This window comes from Myxine glutinosa, chromosome 1 (genome assembly GCF_964187855.1).
Source record: "Myxine glutinosa chromosome 1, kmMyxGlut1.1, whole genome shotgun sequence".
NCBI lineage: Eukaryota > Metazoa > Chordata > Myxini > Myxiniformes > Myxinidae > Myxine > Myxine glutinosa.
The window spans coordinates 279226174-279243673 of record NC_136261.1 but is presented as its reverse complement, the minus strand read 5'-3'; the positions used below and the strand labels follow the sequence as shown (position 1 = coordinate 279243673).

The following is a 17500-nucleotide window of genomic DNA, read 5'->3' as shown; positions in this document are numbered from 1 at the left end:
CATGCCGACAGATGGGACTCCCGGTTTAACGTCCACCCGAAGGATGGCGCACACATTGATGAATCACCTGCCTGTGAAACACCAGGATGACCGTTTATAGCTGGGTCGGGATTCAAACCCAAGCTAGACAGCTTAGAGATGAGGTGCATTAGTCTAGTAGGAAGACTAGGTCCCCCTGCACCCCCCGGAGATATACTTCTAATCAGTGTTTCTAGATTGGAAAAAATGTGTAGAAAATGACTAGCTATGGCCCCAACCTGAAAAAATGTCCCACATACCATTTTTATGCAAATTACTGCTGCCATTATCAAAAAAACGATTTTTGACATATCTCAGCCAATATTGCAGATAATTGAAAAATGAAGGTGTCTAGACCCATGTTTTGAAGGGCATAGATCATGATAGAACTATTCATAACATGATTACATGTGTCTATGGTATACTAGTATGCATATTAATGCTGTAATTACAAAATAATCAGTTTTACAAATGATAAGGATGTTTTAAAGCTTTCCGCACAGCATTCTACAACTATGAGCGTGCGATTCACAGAGCCGAAGCACCAAAGGAGCAGGCTTGCATGTCAGCCGCCCATGAAAAGGCATTCAACTCAGTACTGGAACACATTCAAACCCAGGTCATCCAGCAGAATAAAGTTCTACAGCTTTCTTCCTTGCGCTTGCTCTATGTCGAGGAACTGAAACTGAATGGATATGAGAACTCAAATTATCGGTCAGAGAAACTACTGAAACGCCTACAGAATGACCCAATCAAGGAGCATATCCACTTCACGAAGGTTGATCATGACAAATGTGATGTCATTTCTTTCTGGCTTGTGCACAGCTCAAACATAACAGTTTCCAATGCTCTCGCACGAGCATTCACACTCGGAAGCACAAACAAGAACCAAAATGTTGCCCTCCAACTTCGCCAGGGTATTCTACAGGCTTTCAGAGAGTGTAAAGACCAACCATGGCCACCAACAGCTGAAGACATGGAGCTCAATCCTGAAGACATCCTACCTCCAGACCTTGTCCGCTTTCTCAGCGTGCTAATGACTGGCAAGGAGGGCATCGAGACAGAAAAGGTGAAGCGTCTGGTCTTCTCCATTGGACAAGATCTGTGCCGTGCAGTGTCTCCACTGACAGTTACCATCCTGAGTCAATCAAAGCGCAGGAAAGGCTGAGGCGGGGCAGCTCAGAGAAGATCATTCTGGCTGGACCAGCAACCAGGAAGCCATATGACTTCAAAATGTTCCTTGCAAATGACGACAACAAAAAGCAGATGTGCCAGCTTCTTCTGAAAGTGTGGAGTGGACAAGAGGCAGCTACCAGGCTGGAGAGAACAGAGATGGCTGTGCTGATCGTGGAGGGGAAGGCCCACCAACTTGCCTCAACGAATGGCAAGGTAAAATTGAAAGCCCTTCGTGAATGGCGATTCAATTTGTAATTTTTCCTGAAAAAAAGGTGATTACCTGTGATGTTTGTCTAGATCTGAAACTGGCAGTGACTGGTGATTGAAATGCGGTGCCTTTTTGTGTTTCAGGTCGAGGTACGTGAACTCCCCACGATCTACAGCAACCAGGAAGAGACTGATACCAGGGTGGTTCTGTACCTCCATCATGCTGCTACCATCGGATACAAGAACGCTGTAGTCAGAACACCGGACACAGACATCCTCCTGATCCTGCTCCACCATGCCCACAACATCAAGCTGACGGTGTACCTGGATACAGGGTCAGGGAAGCATCGCCAACTTGTCAACGTCTCTGAGCTGGCAGAATCCCTGGGAGAGGACTACTGTGCCACTCTCCTGGGGTACTATGTGTTCAGCGGAGAAGACTGCACCAGTGCCTTCAAAGGGAAGGGAAAAGTCGGGCCCTTGAAAAAGCTGGAGAAGAATCCCAGGTTTCACAGGGCATTCGGTGAACTGGGTGACAACTGGGATGCCAACCCTGAGGTGGAGAGGCAGTTAGAAAAATTCACCTGTGTGATGTACGGCCAGAGTCGCGAGTCATCAGTGGACATTGTCCGTGCCAAGCTGCTACGAAAAATGGTGGGAGAGGACAAGACCCTCACATCCAAGTCCAAGGTTGATCTGGCTCGCCTTCCTCCATGCCAGTCTGCCCTGAAGCCGCACATCCAGCGTGTGAACCACCGCGTAGCATTGTACAAAAGAGCCGATCAACCTATCATCGAAAAGCCAAAACCTTATGAGGAGCAAGGATGGATAAGGACTGATGAAGGACTGTTGAAACCAATGTGGTCCAGTGGTCCCATCCTACCAACCTCACTGGTGGATCTTCTGAACACAGGAGAGCACGAAGAGGAGGAGGAAGAGGAAGGAGAAGAAGAGTTTGACTCTGACGATTTCGATGAAAATGATGATGACTGACTCAGTGTAGAATCACTAATGCTAATGATGTTTATCTAAAACAAGCAAGAGAAGAGTGGTCACATTGAGTGCTAGGACTATTTTGACAGTTGTAATATTTAGAAAAATAAAACTTTGTGTTAACGTCTGTGTAGACGGACCTTAATATGAGTCTATTATTTCGTAAAACTGTGATTATTTTGTAAATAAAGCACTAATTAGCATACTAGTATACCATAGACACATGTAATCATGTTATGAATAGTTCTATCATGATCTATGCCCTTCAAAACATGGGTCTAGACACCTTCATTTTTCAATTATCTGCAATATTGGCTGAGATATGTCAAAAATCGTTTTTTTGATAATGGCAGCAGTAATTTGCATAAAAATGGTATGTGGGACATTTTTTCAGCTTGGGGCCATAGCTAGTCATTTTCTACACATTTTTTCCAATCTAGAAACACTGATTAGAAGTATATCTCCGGGGGGTGCAGGGGGACCTAGTCTTCCTACTAGACTACATACCTCGAGGCCATCCTGTCAGCCCGCACATAAAGTACATGTAGAATATAAATATCTGCTCGAATGAACATGGAATCACTTCCTCTTTCTCTCAAATGCCAAAGGATAAAAAGACCAGTGTAAACAGCAACCTTAAATCCATTCACTTTCAAATAAGTTGACCTATTTGGTATTTCCATTATATAGCAAAAAATTGTATATATTTACAGCATAAGACTAAGTAAGGGAGTATATCTTTTCCTGAAGAATTCAAGCCGGAGGATTGAAGCCTCTACAAGCTGATCATATCTGGTGTGTATGAATGCGTGGGAGCGCGAGCGTCCACATTGCGGAGCAGTATGCTATGTCATGCCGACCAATATTCCCTGGACAAATGGCTTCACCAAATTTCACATGAGTATCAGCAGCAGGTCTACATTTCTCATTGAATGATCAAGACTTGCACAGTATGGTTACAGTAATCTTATAATCCCAGTTGATGAAGACAAAGAAAAATTGGGCAAACGTCACAAAGCACATGTTGAGTGTCTGGAACAAACAAATGCATCCTTGTGTAATTCATGCATTACGTGTACAAACTCCTCCACGAGCCTTGGAGAGGAAATAGTGGTGCATTAACCAACTGAGATTTGAAAAATAAATCCTAATCTTCTTGCTTTGCTTCTTTCATTCGGTTTTTTTTTTTTTTTTCATATTCATCTTACAAATGAGATTCTACTAATCTATCTATAATTCCAGTAATCTCTGTGTGTATGTTTGTATGTTTGTATGTTTGTATGTATGTATGTATGTTTGTCTGTGACCGCTGTTTCTCGACAACCACGGGTCCGATATACTTGCAACTTGCCAGGTATATTGCTGGGGACCCGAGGATGTGCCTTTTCAAGGTTTGAAATTAATCGGACAAGTAGTTACCGAGCTATGGCGATTTCTTTACCAAACACCGCAAGCCGTTCGCTTTGGACCAAACCATTGCATGTAAATAGAGGGGGGGGTTCTGTGGTCGTTGCGAATGGACCAAACCATTCATGTAAATAGAGGGGGGGGGGGGTTCTGTGGTCGTTACTGCCACGTGGTTTCAAAGTTTTTTTTTGTTGTTGTTGTTTGCACGCATGTTTTTTTGCACCCACGTACGGGCACGCCCTAGGATGTTTACACACACACACCCCTACACAAATTTTTTTTTTTTTTTTTTTTTTGGCAAGGAACGGGCACCCACGTACGGGCACGTCCTAGCTTATATATAGTACGGGCATGCCCTAGTCTATATAAATAAAACACAGTTTGTGTGTGTGTGTGTGTGTGTGTGTATGTTACCGATAGACTCCTAAACGGAGAGGCTCACGTGCTTGATATTTGACAGAGACATGGCCATTGAGCCTGGGAAGGACATGGCCTACCTAAAAATATTTGACAAGATCCATATTTTTTATTCATATTTACCTCAGCGCATTTCAGCGAGGAACATTATATACGGAATCTCAGCCGGTGCCAGAGCAGCTCGCTGATTCGCTCAGAGCGATCACGTGATGTTCCATCCTCGCCGCCAGACCACTGAACGGAAAATATATAGAATGACCATTGCCATTCACACCACATAGGTGGAGATGCAGCTATCGGGCGCCATCTTGGTTGGCACTCGATGCTGGGCGATGGTGATTTCTGTCACGCGTTTGCACGTAATTCAGAGCGAAAAGCGATTGCGTTTTTTCACCTTTTGTGCGATCGTGTTTTGTGTCGATTTTTGTCGATTTTGTGCGATATGAATTAAACGTCTTTGAAACAGCTGTGAAACGTCTTTCCACAACCCTTCCGTAACCGATTGGAGCAGTTTATTGTCGCACAAAATGGCATTTTAACAGTTGTCTCGCTTTTAAAATCTGGGACACGTTCAAAACAAATGAGATCCGTGAAGCGAGTTGGTTGAGTCGTGTTAACCAAGATGGTGACACGGCGGCTACACTTTTCACAGAGTATGAGCGTTCTATATATTTTCAATTCAGTGCGCCAGACTCGCTCACGTACTTAATTTGTGGCATAGACATGGCCATTGGGCCTTCACAGTGTAATTTGTGCAAGGCTTTTGTCCGAGTGAGCTCGAGTCGAGAGGGCGAATGTACGGGTTGGGAATGTACGGCCACGGGTCTCCCTTCCCCCGCCCGGCAACGCCGGTACTGGAGGGCGTCACAGGATCGGTGAGTCTCCAAAATCCGCTTCGTGCTGTTGTTGCGAAGATGCAGGACGATGTCGCGATTGTTGTGCTGCTCTCCTCCCATGAGAACTGCAACGTCATTGTTGACTGGCCCTCCCCTTCCTCTCCTCCCCTTCCCCCTCCCCCTCCCCCCTCTCCCTCCCCTTCCCCTCCCCCCTCTGTCCTCCCCTTCCACTCCCCCCTCCCCCCTACACTCCCCCCAACCCCTCCCCTTCCCTCCTCCCCCTCCCTCTTCTCCTCCCCCCTCCCCCTACCCTTCCCCCCTCCCCCTCCCCTCCCTTTCCCCCCTACCCATGCCCCTTCCCCCCCTCCCACTCCCCTTCCCTCTCCCCCACCCCCCTTCCCCTCCTCCCCTCTCCTCCCCTCCCCCCCCCATTCCGCTCCCCTCCCCTTCCCCCTCCCCTCCCCCGCCCGGCAATGCCGGGTACTTCTGCTAATCTATATATATATAAAACACAGTTTGTGTGTGTGTGTGTGTGTGTGTGTGTGTGTGTGTGTGTGTGTGTGTGTGTGTGTGTGTGTGTGTGTGTAATGTTACCGATAGACTCCTAAACGGAGAGGCTTACGTGCTTGATATTTGACATAGACATAGCCATTGAGCCTGGGACGAACATGGCCGAACTCAAAATATTTGACGATCCATATTTTTTATTCATATTTACCTCAGCGCATTTCAGCGCACGGAATCAACGGAATCAGAGAAGGTGGGCGCTGATTCGCTCAGAGCGATCACGTGATGATGCAATGACGCTATGAACGCTATGACGCTATGAAGGCTATGACGTTATGAACGCTATGAACGCTATGGAAAAAAAAATCGCTATGACGCTATGAAACGCTAGGACGCTATGAAAAAAAAAATCGCTATGACGCTATGAAACGCTGTGACGCTAGGACGCTATGAACGATATGACGCTATGAACAAAAAAATCGCTATGACGCTATGAAACGCTATGAACGCTATGACGCTATGAAAAAAAAATCGCTCGCTTTGCCAAGGGGCTCGCTCCCCCCCCCCCCCCCCCCCGTTCCCCTCCCCTCCCCCGCCCGGCAATGCCGGGTACTTCTGCTAATACTATATAACAATGAGATGAACGTTAAATGCAAGTTGTTTTTTTAAGGAAACTTTTTACTTAAAGCATAAAACGAAATTAATAAATTGATAGGCCCATTGTTAAAGCCTACAAAATCCTTGGGGACAAAATGGTAAGGATGACTATCAGCTGTGGACAAATTAGTAACATTGCAAGGTTTAGGGAAAGACATACAAGGCAGGAAACTGAGGGTACATGGGCAGAAGAATGCAAAAACCTCAGCAGATTAAATAGTCCCATTAGGCCTACAAAAAGGCTTTATTTATTACCTCCGCCACCAAAGGTAGATGGAGGTTATGTTTTCACCCCTGTCTGTTTGTTTGTCAGTGTGTCTGTCTGTGAACAAGATATCTCAAAACGTTGTGGATGGCTTTAGACGAAATTTGGCAGAGAGGAAGCGTATCTGACAAGGACGAAATTATTAGATTTTGGTGAAGATCTGGATCCGGCTCGGAGAATCTTTATAAGTAATTCTTCACCATTGGAAGATTGGTCCAAAACCGATACATAGCAGGATATCTCAAAAAGTTGTGGACTAATTCGGACGAAACTTGGCAGAGAGGTAGTGTATGTGACAAGGAAGGGTTGATTCGATTTTGGTGAAGATTCGAATCCGGATCTGGATCAGATAATTTTTAAAGTGATTCTTCCCCATTGAGAGATAGGGCTAAAACTGATATATAGCACGATATCTCAAAAAGTTATGGATGGATTTGGACGAAACTTGGTGGACAAGTTGAGTGTGTGACAAGACCGAATCGATTAGATTTTGGTGCAGATATGAATATTGATTCGGATACGAGAATTATTTAATTTTTAAGCGATTCTTCACCACTGAGAGATCGGGGCAAAAAGCGATATATATAACATGAGATTTATAAAAGTTGTGGACGAGTTATGAAAAAACTTGGTGAATGAGTTGGTAGGTGACGAGAACAAGCCGATTAGATTTTGGTTCAGGTCCGAATCCAGGTCCGGCCTATCAGTGGGATACAAAACATAAACTGTTCAGCCTGGCGGAGGTTTGCGCTCTACCGAGTGTTGTTCTAGTTACCTCTGATGCTGAAGGCGTTTTGTTTTTTTTACCACTGTTTGTCTGTCTGTTTGTCTGTGAGGAGATCTCAAGAAGTTGCAGACACATTCGGACAAAATTTGGTGGACAACTTTGGAGTGATAATGAATAATTGATGAGATTTTGGCGAAGAATCGGATACTATAATTTTTAAACTGATTCTTCACCATTGAGAGATAGGGCAAAAACGATATATAGCAGGATATTTCAAAAAGTTGTGGATGGGTTATGACAAAACTTGGTTGGAGAGTTGTGTGAGTGACATGGACGAATCTATTCGATCTTGGTCCAGATCCAGGTCCAGATCCATCCTATCAGTGGGATACAAAATGTAAACTGTTCAGCCTGGCGGAGGAATGTGCTCCACCGAGTGCCGTTCCAGTTTTATTTGCAACAAAGAAAAAAAATGCCTGGGTTTGCAACACTTTAGCGATTCAAAAAAAACAACCTGGATGGCAGGCCAATCAATAACATAACAGTATTCAAAGTGCGTAAAACAGCTCGGTCAAGTTTGTCAAAAAATGACAATTGAATCTCACTGGAAAATGGAATGGTAAAACGTGTGTAAGCTTCCGGTTTTATCAGGGAACAGCAGCGTGTGTCACTGTAATTCTTCCATACCCAACATCCTGGCTTCATAAAGGAGTCAAGGATAGGGTTGTGGGAAGGGAGAGGGGGGAGAGGAAGGAATGGCAGAAAGGAAATAATATTTGTAAATGTGTCAGTCCATTTTCCATAGTTACACCACTGACCATACCTCCTGAAATAGGAGGTCGGACAGATTCGGTAAGTTGTTCATTTTCAATGCTTCTTTCGAAAAAAGTGACAGGTTGAAGTGTATGTAGACATTAATCTTAAATCCGGTGCCATTATAAAGTAAATGTTGGATACTGTGGGACAATTTCAGAGGATTACATTGACAGATCGATTCATAATCTGCTGTTGTAATTCTTTCTGAAACGGAGGAAGTTTTACAAAACCTTTAGAGCTCAATTGGTGTTAAAAATGGATTGGCAAGCTTCGGTGAAGGTGTACATCGGGGCATGGACACGAACCATCCGTGTGTTGTGGGAGTGGAGCGTTGGGAGTAGGGGTAGCCATGATTCCGAGAGGACAGACCAAGCGGTGGGCAAAACAAATTGCTGGGCGCACCTGGCTCTGCAGAATGAGCGTGACTCGCTTTCGTTGCTCCATCATGTGAAAATCTTGGCGAAGGCCCGGGTGGCTTGTCGGGCTAAGGCAGGGAGGCCGTGGCCCACCGGGTGGAGATGTAACCACCTCTTGGGCCATTTGGCAGCCCGGTGTTCACCTGCAAGTCAAAACAAAATCGCACCCATTATCTGGAGGTGAGCATGAGCAGGTAGAAAGTTTTTGCTTGTTTAGTTATTTATCTGTATTTATATTTACTAGCCAAGTGTTTGACCGAGTGATTAGAGACTTTTTTCTTTCTCCACTAGTTGGTGTGGGTTCGATTCCCAAGGCCGTTCACTCTCACCAGTGTGCAACTTGGCAAGCATGTCAACTATACCAAACGGCCCTCAAAAGCATCCTCTTTAGTTCTGACTAATGCTCAAATGCTCAAATGCTCAAAATGCTCAAATGCTCAAATGCTCAAATGCTCAAATGCTCAAAATGCTCAAAATGCTCAAATGCTCTTGCTTTTGCTTTTGCTTTTGCTTTGCTTTTGCTTTTGGGCTAATGCTTTTGGGCTAATGCTCAAAACGTCAGCCATACCTTGCTTCCTACAATGCTTTCCTACAATGGACAATTACATGAGACATCATTGTACTGCAATGTGCATTACAAGTCCCGTAGATAAATGTGGATAAATAAATATTGTACATGGGATTTGAACCTACGTTCCAGAAACATGAGGCAGGCGCTCAGATGGGAGCACCGACAGACCAACCCAAAAATACTTTACTGTTAAACCAAGCAACAACCAAAAACAACAAAAACACCAAAAGCCATAATCTTCAGGGCGCAAGTTCAAATGGTCTGCGTTACAAACCGTTTTGAAATAATCAGCACCACCCCGTGGCCATGTGGTCGGGCCCGACAGCAATCACACAAGAACCCGCCGCGCGGTTTACAATGCGGTTGTAAAAGCGCATGTGCCAAATTTGTTGGCATGGTTGCTAAGTTCCTGAAAAAAGGCCGCAAATCTTGGAAAGGCATCAACGACAAAAACACTGCTTAATGAAAACGCCCACGACTGTGCTAATCCATCAGTGAATTATATATTATCCCAGAGATCGAGATTGAAGTTTGAGACAACAGTGATTACCCTCTGTCAAATTGCAGTCGTGATAAGTACGAACCCAACTCGAATCAGGGTAACCAACAAGTTAGAATCATCGCTTTCATCAAATAATATAAAACGATGATATCAGTCCTTCTTGACATGTCTTCGTGAAGATTGTCTATCTTGGTTTCCCCATTCTAATGAGCCATGGATCTGAATCCTGGTGCGTTATCTTTTTGGGTGTGACAGTAATTGGCTTTTTACGTTTGAACTTCCCATGCAAGGACTTTTCGATTTACATGTAACGCAACGCAAGTTTTCTTGAATCAAGATGGACATGTCCCCAAAGCAGGACAGAAAAATTAAATCCCGGGTACGTGTTGGATTTACAGTCTTAACACTTTTCCCGTGAAGCTGGGATGTCAGGGTTTATATTCCATGTAGCGTACATTGTTCAATTTATTGGTCCTACGGGGCCATCTACATATTATGCCAACAGTAGAGTGAATCGATAAAAAGCAAAATGAAGAAAGGAAATGAAAGGGGGAGTAAAGGGAGGAAAAAGGATGTTAGGAGTTTGGGGGTTTTGGGGTGAGGATGGATCAAGGAGGGAGGAAGTTGAGAATAGCAGGGGAGAAGGGGGAGAGGCGTTAGGGATGTATGTTAGAGAGATGTCGGAAAGCATTCAAAGGTTCCACTACCGAGGCGTACGCAATATCTAGATAGCTCTGATTGTGCACGGGAAGAGTGTTGAGGGGAATGCTCAAACTAGGAAAGAGGAACTCGGATCCTAAACAGCCACACCCTCCATATGAAGCCGATTGCACAACAAGGCCACCAGTCAGTGACACACTTGTTCCATTGTCCAAAAGGGATTAGGGAAAAAAATTCCACTCAATCACAAGATAAGTAAAACTCCAAGGATTCCATCACCGCCAAGAGTTAACAAACAAAAAAACAACAAAATTAACCAGAATGGTACTTGGTAGCGCAAACCTCCACCAGACTGAGCAGTCTATGTTTTGTATCCCACTGATAGGCCGGATCTGGATTCGGACCTGAACCAAAATCTAATCGGCTTGTTCTCGTCACCTAATCAACTCGTCCACCAAGTTTAGACATAACTCGTCCATAACTTTTTTTTAAATATCATGTTTTATATCGCTTTTCACCCGATCTCTCAATGGTGAAGAATCACTTAAAAATTAAACAATTCTCCTTTCCGAATCATATTCAGATCTTCACCAAAATCGAATCGATTAGTCCTTGTCACACACCCAACCTGTCTACCAAGTTTCGTCCAAATCCGTCCATAACGTTTTGAGATATCGTGCTATATGTCGGTTTTAGCCCTATCTCCCAATGGTGAAGAATCACTTAATAAAATTCTAGTAGCCGGATCCGAATCCAGATATTCACCAAATTCTAATTTTTTTTATTTTTTTTTTGTATACAGGATCGAGGCTCGAGAAAGAGCCAACATTTATCACACAAAAAAAAATCAGACACACAAAGTATATCATAAGGGGAGCGGTAGACAATATGGGGAGACAAGGGGAAGCACACAAACACAACATTTGAGAGCAGGGACATCGGGAGATCTGTGGGAGGGAGAGGGCTTGGGGGAGGTGGGAGAAGTATAAAACACAAGGACACTGCAAGGACTTCCAGGAAAGAAGTTGGTATTTCAAAGAAGTGGATCTGGGCTGAAATTCTGGGGATCTGGGGTGAAATCATTTCATCCTTGTCACATATGCTACATCTCTGTCAAATTTCGTCCAAATCCGTCCACAACTTGTTGACATACCTTGTTTACAATCAGACACACAGACAGACAGGGGTGAAAACATAGCCTCCATCCACCTTTAGTGGCGGAGGTAACAAGAGCAAGAATTGCTTTGGAATTCATGTCCTCTACCAATGCCAATGAATGTTTTTTTGTTTTTTTAAACAAATCTTAAAAATTGATGAAACACCCTGAAACTCGAGTTTGTTCTGTAACTTATCACAATAAAACCATGTACCAAGTTTCAGTTCAATATGTTAAAGGGTAAAGGGTAAAATATCTGGAAATCTGACCAATGTATATAATATGTGATATGTTCTAAGTCCAAAAAGGCATAACTCCGTGAAAAATTGGCAAAAACGCCTCGAAAGTCAAGCTTCTGTTATTTATCATCATAAAGCCATGCGCCAAGTTCCAGTTGAATATGTTAAAGGGAATGTGAAAAAAGTCTGGAAAACCACATGTGGGACGGACAGACGGACCGAGAACAAACTTATTGTCCCCTCCGAATAGAAGACTAATAAAGACAGCTGCAATGAGCTATGTTCTACAATCAAACCACAACATTGTCTATCAATAAGTTCAAGATCTACGCGTATATGTTGAGGTCATCACAAAACACACTCACCCCAGTTCCCTGGACCAAAGGAATTGGTCAACCGAGCAGGGCCACAGGAAGACCAGCCAATGTAGCTGCTCAAAGAACACAGAAAAATCCTTTGAACCAACAAACGTCCACACAATAATGACAAACCTTAACAACAATACCGACAACCAGTCCACCAAGTTTAGTCATAACTCGTCCATAACCTTTTTTTAATATCATGTTATATATCTCATTTCACCCGATCCCTCAATGGTGAAGAATCACTTTAAAATTAAATAATTCTCATATGTGAATCTATATTCAGATCTTCACCAAAATGGAATCGATTCGTCCTTGTGACACACACAACCTGTCCATCAAGTTTCGTCCAAATCCATGCACAACTTTTTCAGATATCCTGCTATGTATCATTTTTGGCCGATCTCCCAATGGTGAAGACTCACTTAAAAATTCTAATAGCCGGATCCGAATCCGGATCTTCACCAAAATCTAATCATTTCGTCCTTGTCACGTACACTAAATCTCTGCCAAATGTCGTCCGAAACCGTCCACAACTTTTTGAGATATCTTGTTCACAGGCAGACAAACAAACAGACAGACAGGGGTGAAAACATACCCTCCATCCACCTTCGGTGGCAGAGGTAACAAAATGAGTCCATGAATGATGATGAATATTAATTGTTATGATGAACCATTACAATCATCCAGGCATAAAGTTGAACAATAATTAATGGAACAGTTCCTGCCAAAATGCCACGTTTGCTGAGCTGCAATGCTCCGCAACGCTCCAGGTAGCCAACGATACGAGTTGCACATTCAGCCTTGAAAACAGGCAACTTATATGGCCAGCATACCCTGTTTGATAGTACACAGCCATACAACGAAGCTGATAACCAGTGGGTTAACTAAACAGATAATCCAACACGCATTTGTACAAACAGCACTCGAGCTTGCCAGCCTTGAATCTCACACAAGGGAGTCACAGGAGGTTAGGGGGTCATGAGGATTCATCAGGACTTGATTGCAACTTGCAGTCATTGCTGGGGTAGATTGCCAACACGTATCTGCCAACGTCTTACTTAATCTACAAGGTTGCACACGCGATTAAACACACAAAAATGAAAAACAATATCATGTGAAAGCACTCAGCGGTCACCACCTTCCCACCATCCCCTCTTCCCTTTATGACTACCAATCCATCAGGGTACAGATTCCACAAGTGTCCATATTACCCAAGAGTCTCACCAGTATACGAGGACCAAGATACAGGTCATCAGCAACTAGGAATACAATTGACTATACCATATACCGTAGTAACATTGACCCACTCACAACACAGCAGTCACCTGTACTGCCATACAGTCAAACAGCCAAACAAGCATCGCTTTACGTCCCTACATCCAGTCAATCCAATAACTGATAAATCAAAACGTTCGTTCTTCTAGGTATCCAGGTATCCAGACAGCCCGACAGTCATTCAGTCATCCAGCCAAACCCCGTTTCAGGTATCCAGGTATCCAGACACAGCCTGACACATCATGACAGTCATACAGTCATTCATTCATCCAGCCAAACAGCCTTTCAGGTATCCAGACACAGCCTGACAGCCTGAGTCATTCATTCATCCAGCCAAACAGCTTTTCAGGCATCCAGGTATCCAGACACAGCCTGACACATCATGACAGTCATACAGTCATTCATTCATCCAGCCAAACAGCCTTTCAGGTATCCAGACACAGCCTGACAGCCTGACAGTCATTCATTCATCCAGCCAAACAGCTTTTCAGGCATCCAGGTATCCAGACAGCCCGACAGTCATTCATTCATCCAGCCAAACAGCTTTTCAGGCATCCAGGTATCCAGACAGCCCGACAGTCATTCATTCATCCAGCCAAACAGCTTTTCAGGTATCCAGACACAGCCAGACAGTCATTCATTCATCCAGCCAAACAGCTTTTCAGGTATCCAGACACAGCCAGACAGCCCGACAGTCATTCATTCATCCAGCCAAACAGCTTTTCAGGTATCCAGACAGCCCGACAGTCATTCAATCAGTCATCCAGCCAAACAGCCTTTCAGGTATCCAGACACAACCTGACAGCCTGACAGTCATTCATTCATCCAGCCAAACAGCTTTTCAGGCATCCAGGTATCCAGACAGCCCGACAGTCATTCATTCATCCAGCCAAACAGCTTTTCAGGTATCCAGACACAGCCAGACAGCCCGACAGTCATTCATTCATCCAGCCAAACAGCTTTTCAGGTATCCAGGTATCCAGACAGCCCGACAGTCATTCATTCATCCAGCCAAACAGCTTTTCAGGTATCCAGACACAGCCAGACAGCCCGACAGTCATTCATTCATCCAGCCAAACAGCTTTTCAGGTATCCAGACAGCCCGACAGTCATTCAATCAGTCATCCAGCCAAACAGCCTTTCAGGTATCCAGGTATCCAGACACAGCCTGACACATCATGACAGTCATACAGTCATTCATCCAGGTATCCAGACAGCCCAACAGTCATTCAGTCATCCAGCCAAACAGCCTTTCAGGTATCCAGACACAGCCTGACAGTCACTCAATCAGTCATCCAGCCAAACCCATTTTCAGGTATCCAGGTATCCAGACAGCCTGATAGTCATTCAATCAGTCATCCAGCCAAACGGCTTTTCTGGTATTCAGATTTTTAACACACCAGCCCAGCCGCTACTCAGTCGGGTCATCGAACCAACAATCACCGCCTGCATACAGGTCCACAAAGGTCATCAAGATAAACAGCAAGCTGCACAACCACAGAGTCAAGTACCTAGTTAATACCAACCACAAGTGGCACGGTCATCTACCCAACCAATGCGGTGGCAAAATTCACCACAAGCACAGACTAACACAGCACATGAGATCAGAGAGATGGACAGAGTTCACGTTCCAGCCGAAGCACGACTTGGAATTCGGGCTCTTTTGGTATAAACAACATCCTCACTCCCTCATACTCATCGACACCCTCATACCTCACCACCACCCACATACTCATGCGTCATGCCTCATACTATCACCCTCATGTTTCACATCCTCACCCTCACGTTTCACATCCTCACCTTCACGCCTCATACTATCATCCTCACATCCTCATCCTCACCCTCATCTACACACAGCCTCACTCCTCACAACCTCACGCCTCATACTATCATCCTCACGTTTCACATCCTCATCCTCATCTACATCCTCATGGCTCACCACCACCCACAGCCTCACACGACGCATCCTCACCCTCACCCACACGCCTCATACCATCACCCTCACACCCTCATCCTCATCCTCACCCTCATCTACATCCTCATGGTTCACCACCACCCACAGCCTCACACCTCACACCTCATACTATCACCCTCACATTTCACATATTCACCCTCATGCCTCATACCATCACCCTCACGTTTCACAGCCTCACCCTCACGTTTCACACCCTCACGTTTCACATCCTCACCCTCACGTTTCACATCCTCACCCTCACGTTTCACATCCTCACCCTCACGTTTCACAGCCTCACCCTCACCTTTCACAGCCTCACCCTCACCTTTCACAGCCTCACCCTCACCTTTCACAGCCTCAGCCTCACCTTTCACAGCCTCATCCTCACCTTTCACAGCCTCACCCTCACCTTTCACAGCCTCACCCTCACCTTTCACAGCCTCATCCTCACACCTCATACAATCACCCTCACGTTTCACATCCTCACGTTTCACAGCCTCACGTTTCACAGCCTCACGTTTCACAGCCTCACGTTTCACAGCCTCACGTTTCACAGCCTCACGTTTCACAGCCTCACCCTCACGTTTCACAGCCTCACCCTCACGTTTCACAGCCTCACCCTCACGTTTCACAGCCTCACCCTCACGTTTCACATCCTCACCCTCATGCCTCATACCATCACCCTCACGTTTCACATCCTCACCCTCACGTTTCACATCCTCACCCTCACAGCCTCATCCTCACCCTCACGCGTCATACCATCACCCTCACGTTTCACATCCTCACCCTCACCCTTCACAACCTCATCCTCACCTTTCACAGCCTCAGCCTCACCTTTCACAGCCTCACCCTCACCTTTCACAGCCTCATCCTCACCTTTCACAGCCTCACCCTCACGCCTCATATAATCACCCTCACGTTTCACCTCCTCATACAATCACCCTCACGTTTCACAGCCTCACCCTCACGTTTCACAGCCTCACCCTCACGTTTCACAGCCTCACCCTCACGTTTCACAGCCTCACCCTCACGTTTCACAGCCTCACCCTCACGTTTCACAGCCTCATCCTCACGTTTCACAGCCTCACCCTCACGCCTCATACCATCACCCTCACGTTTCACATCCTCACCCTCACGTTTCACATCCTCACCCTCACGTTTCACAGCCTCATGCGTCATACCATCATCCTCACGTTTCACATCCTCACCCTCACGTTTCACAGCCTCAGCCTCACGCCTCATACCATCACCCTCACGTTTCACAGCCTCACCCTCACCCTCACGCGTCATACCATCATCCTCACGTTTCACATCCTCACCCTCACCCTCACGTTTCACATCCTCACGTTTCACAGCCTCACCCTCATCCTCACGCGTCATACCATCATCCTCACGTTTCACATCCTCACGTTTCACAGCCTCACCATCACCCTCACGCGTCATACCATCATCCTCACGTTTCACAGCCTCACCCTCACGTTTCACATCCTCACCCTCACGTTTCACAGCCTCACGCCTCATACCATCACGTTTCACATCCTCACCCTCACGTTTCACAGCCTCACGCATCATACCATCCTCACGTTTCACATCCTCACCCTCACGTTTCATAGCCTCACCCTCACGTTTCATAACCTCACACTCACGTTTCACATCCTCACCCTCACCCTCACGTTTCATATCCTCACCCTCACGTTTCATATCCTCACCCTCACGTTTCATATCCTCACCCTCACGTTCCAAAGCCTCACCCTCACGTTTCATAGCCTCACCCTCACGTTTCATAACCTCACACTCACGTTTCACATCCTCACCCTCAACCTCACTTTTCATAACCTCACCCTCACGTTTCACATCCTCACGTTTCATATCCTCACCCTCACGTTTCATAGCCTCACCCTCACGTTTCATAGCCTCACCCTCACGTTTCATAGCCTCACCCTCACGTTTCATAGCCTCACCCTCACGTTTCATAACCTCACACTCACGTTTCACAGCCTCACCCTCATCCTCACGTTTCATATCCTCACCCTCACGTTTCATATCCTCACCCTCACGCTCACGGACAGAGACGAGAGTTTGAACCACCGGTCAAAAAAAGCACTTGTGGTTCGTCTTGGCAGTGGTGTTGCAGTTTTTGACGTCATCACGATTCGTGCGTGCAATCAACGGACGGACGTCGCGTGCATTTACACACGGACAAACGCACGTACGCGTACACGTACCTGCCTGCAGAGCAGACGGACTGCAACGGTAATTCCCCCTGTTCAAATGGTGACGTTCACGTATGTGATTCTCGCCGTCTCTCTCCTCTCCTCTCGTTCCTCCGCCCGTCA

At 45.6% G+C, this 17500-nt stretch overlaps 2 protein-coding genes across 5 annotated transcripts in view; one reads left to right on the top strand and one right to left on the bottom strand.

Annotated features, from left to right (window-relative positions):
• LOC137437800 (gamma-adducin) overlaps positions 1-17500 on the bottom strand; it is a 62776-nt gene that overhangs the window by 45094 nt on the left and 182 nt on the right. For 2 of the 4 annotated variants that reach the window (XM_078766460.1, XM_078766464.1), the window contains exons 1-3: positions 17390-17500; positions 11936-12000; positions 8429-8585 (exon numbers count right to left, since the gene is read on the bottom strand). The exon at positions 17390-17500 is cut by the window's right edge. In XM_078766460.1, coding sequence (XP_078622586.1) covers positions 8429-8566 — 138 coding nt within the window. In that variant the 5' untranslated portion in view covers positions 8567-8585; positions 11936-12000; positions 17390-17500. The remainder of the gene's footprint in view (positions 1-8428; positions 8586-11935; positions 12001-17389) is intronic. The other 2 variants (XM_068132442.2, XM_068132458.2) reach the window with 1 other exon arrangement.
• Positions 1142-2538, top strand: LOC144888481 (uncharacterized). The gene is made up of 2 exons (XM_078766467.1): positions 1142-1407; positions 1546-2538. The coding sequence occupies exons 1-2, from the start codon at positions 1252-1254 to the stop codon at positions 2392-2394; spliced, it is 1005 nt and encodes a 334-aa protein (XP_078622593.1). The 5' UTR covers positions 1142-1251; the 3' UTR covers positions 2395-2538.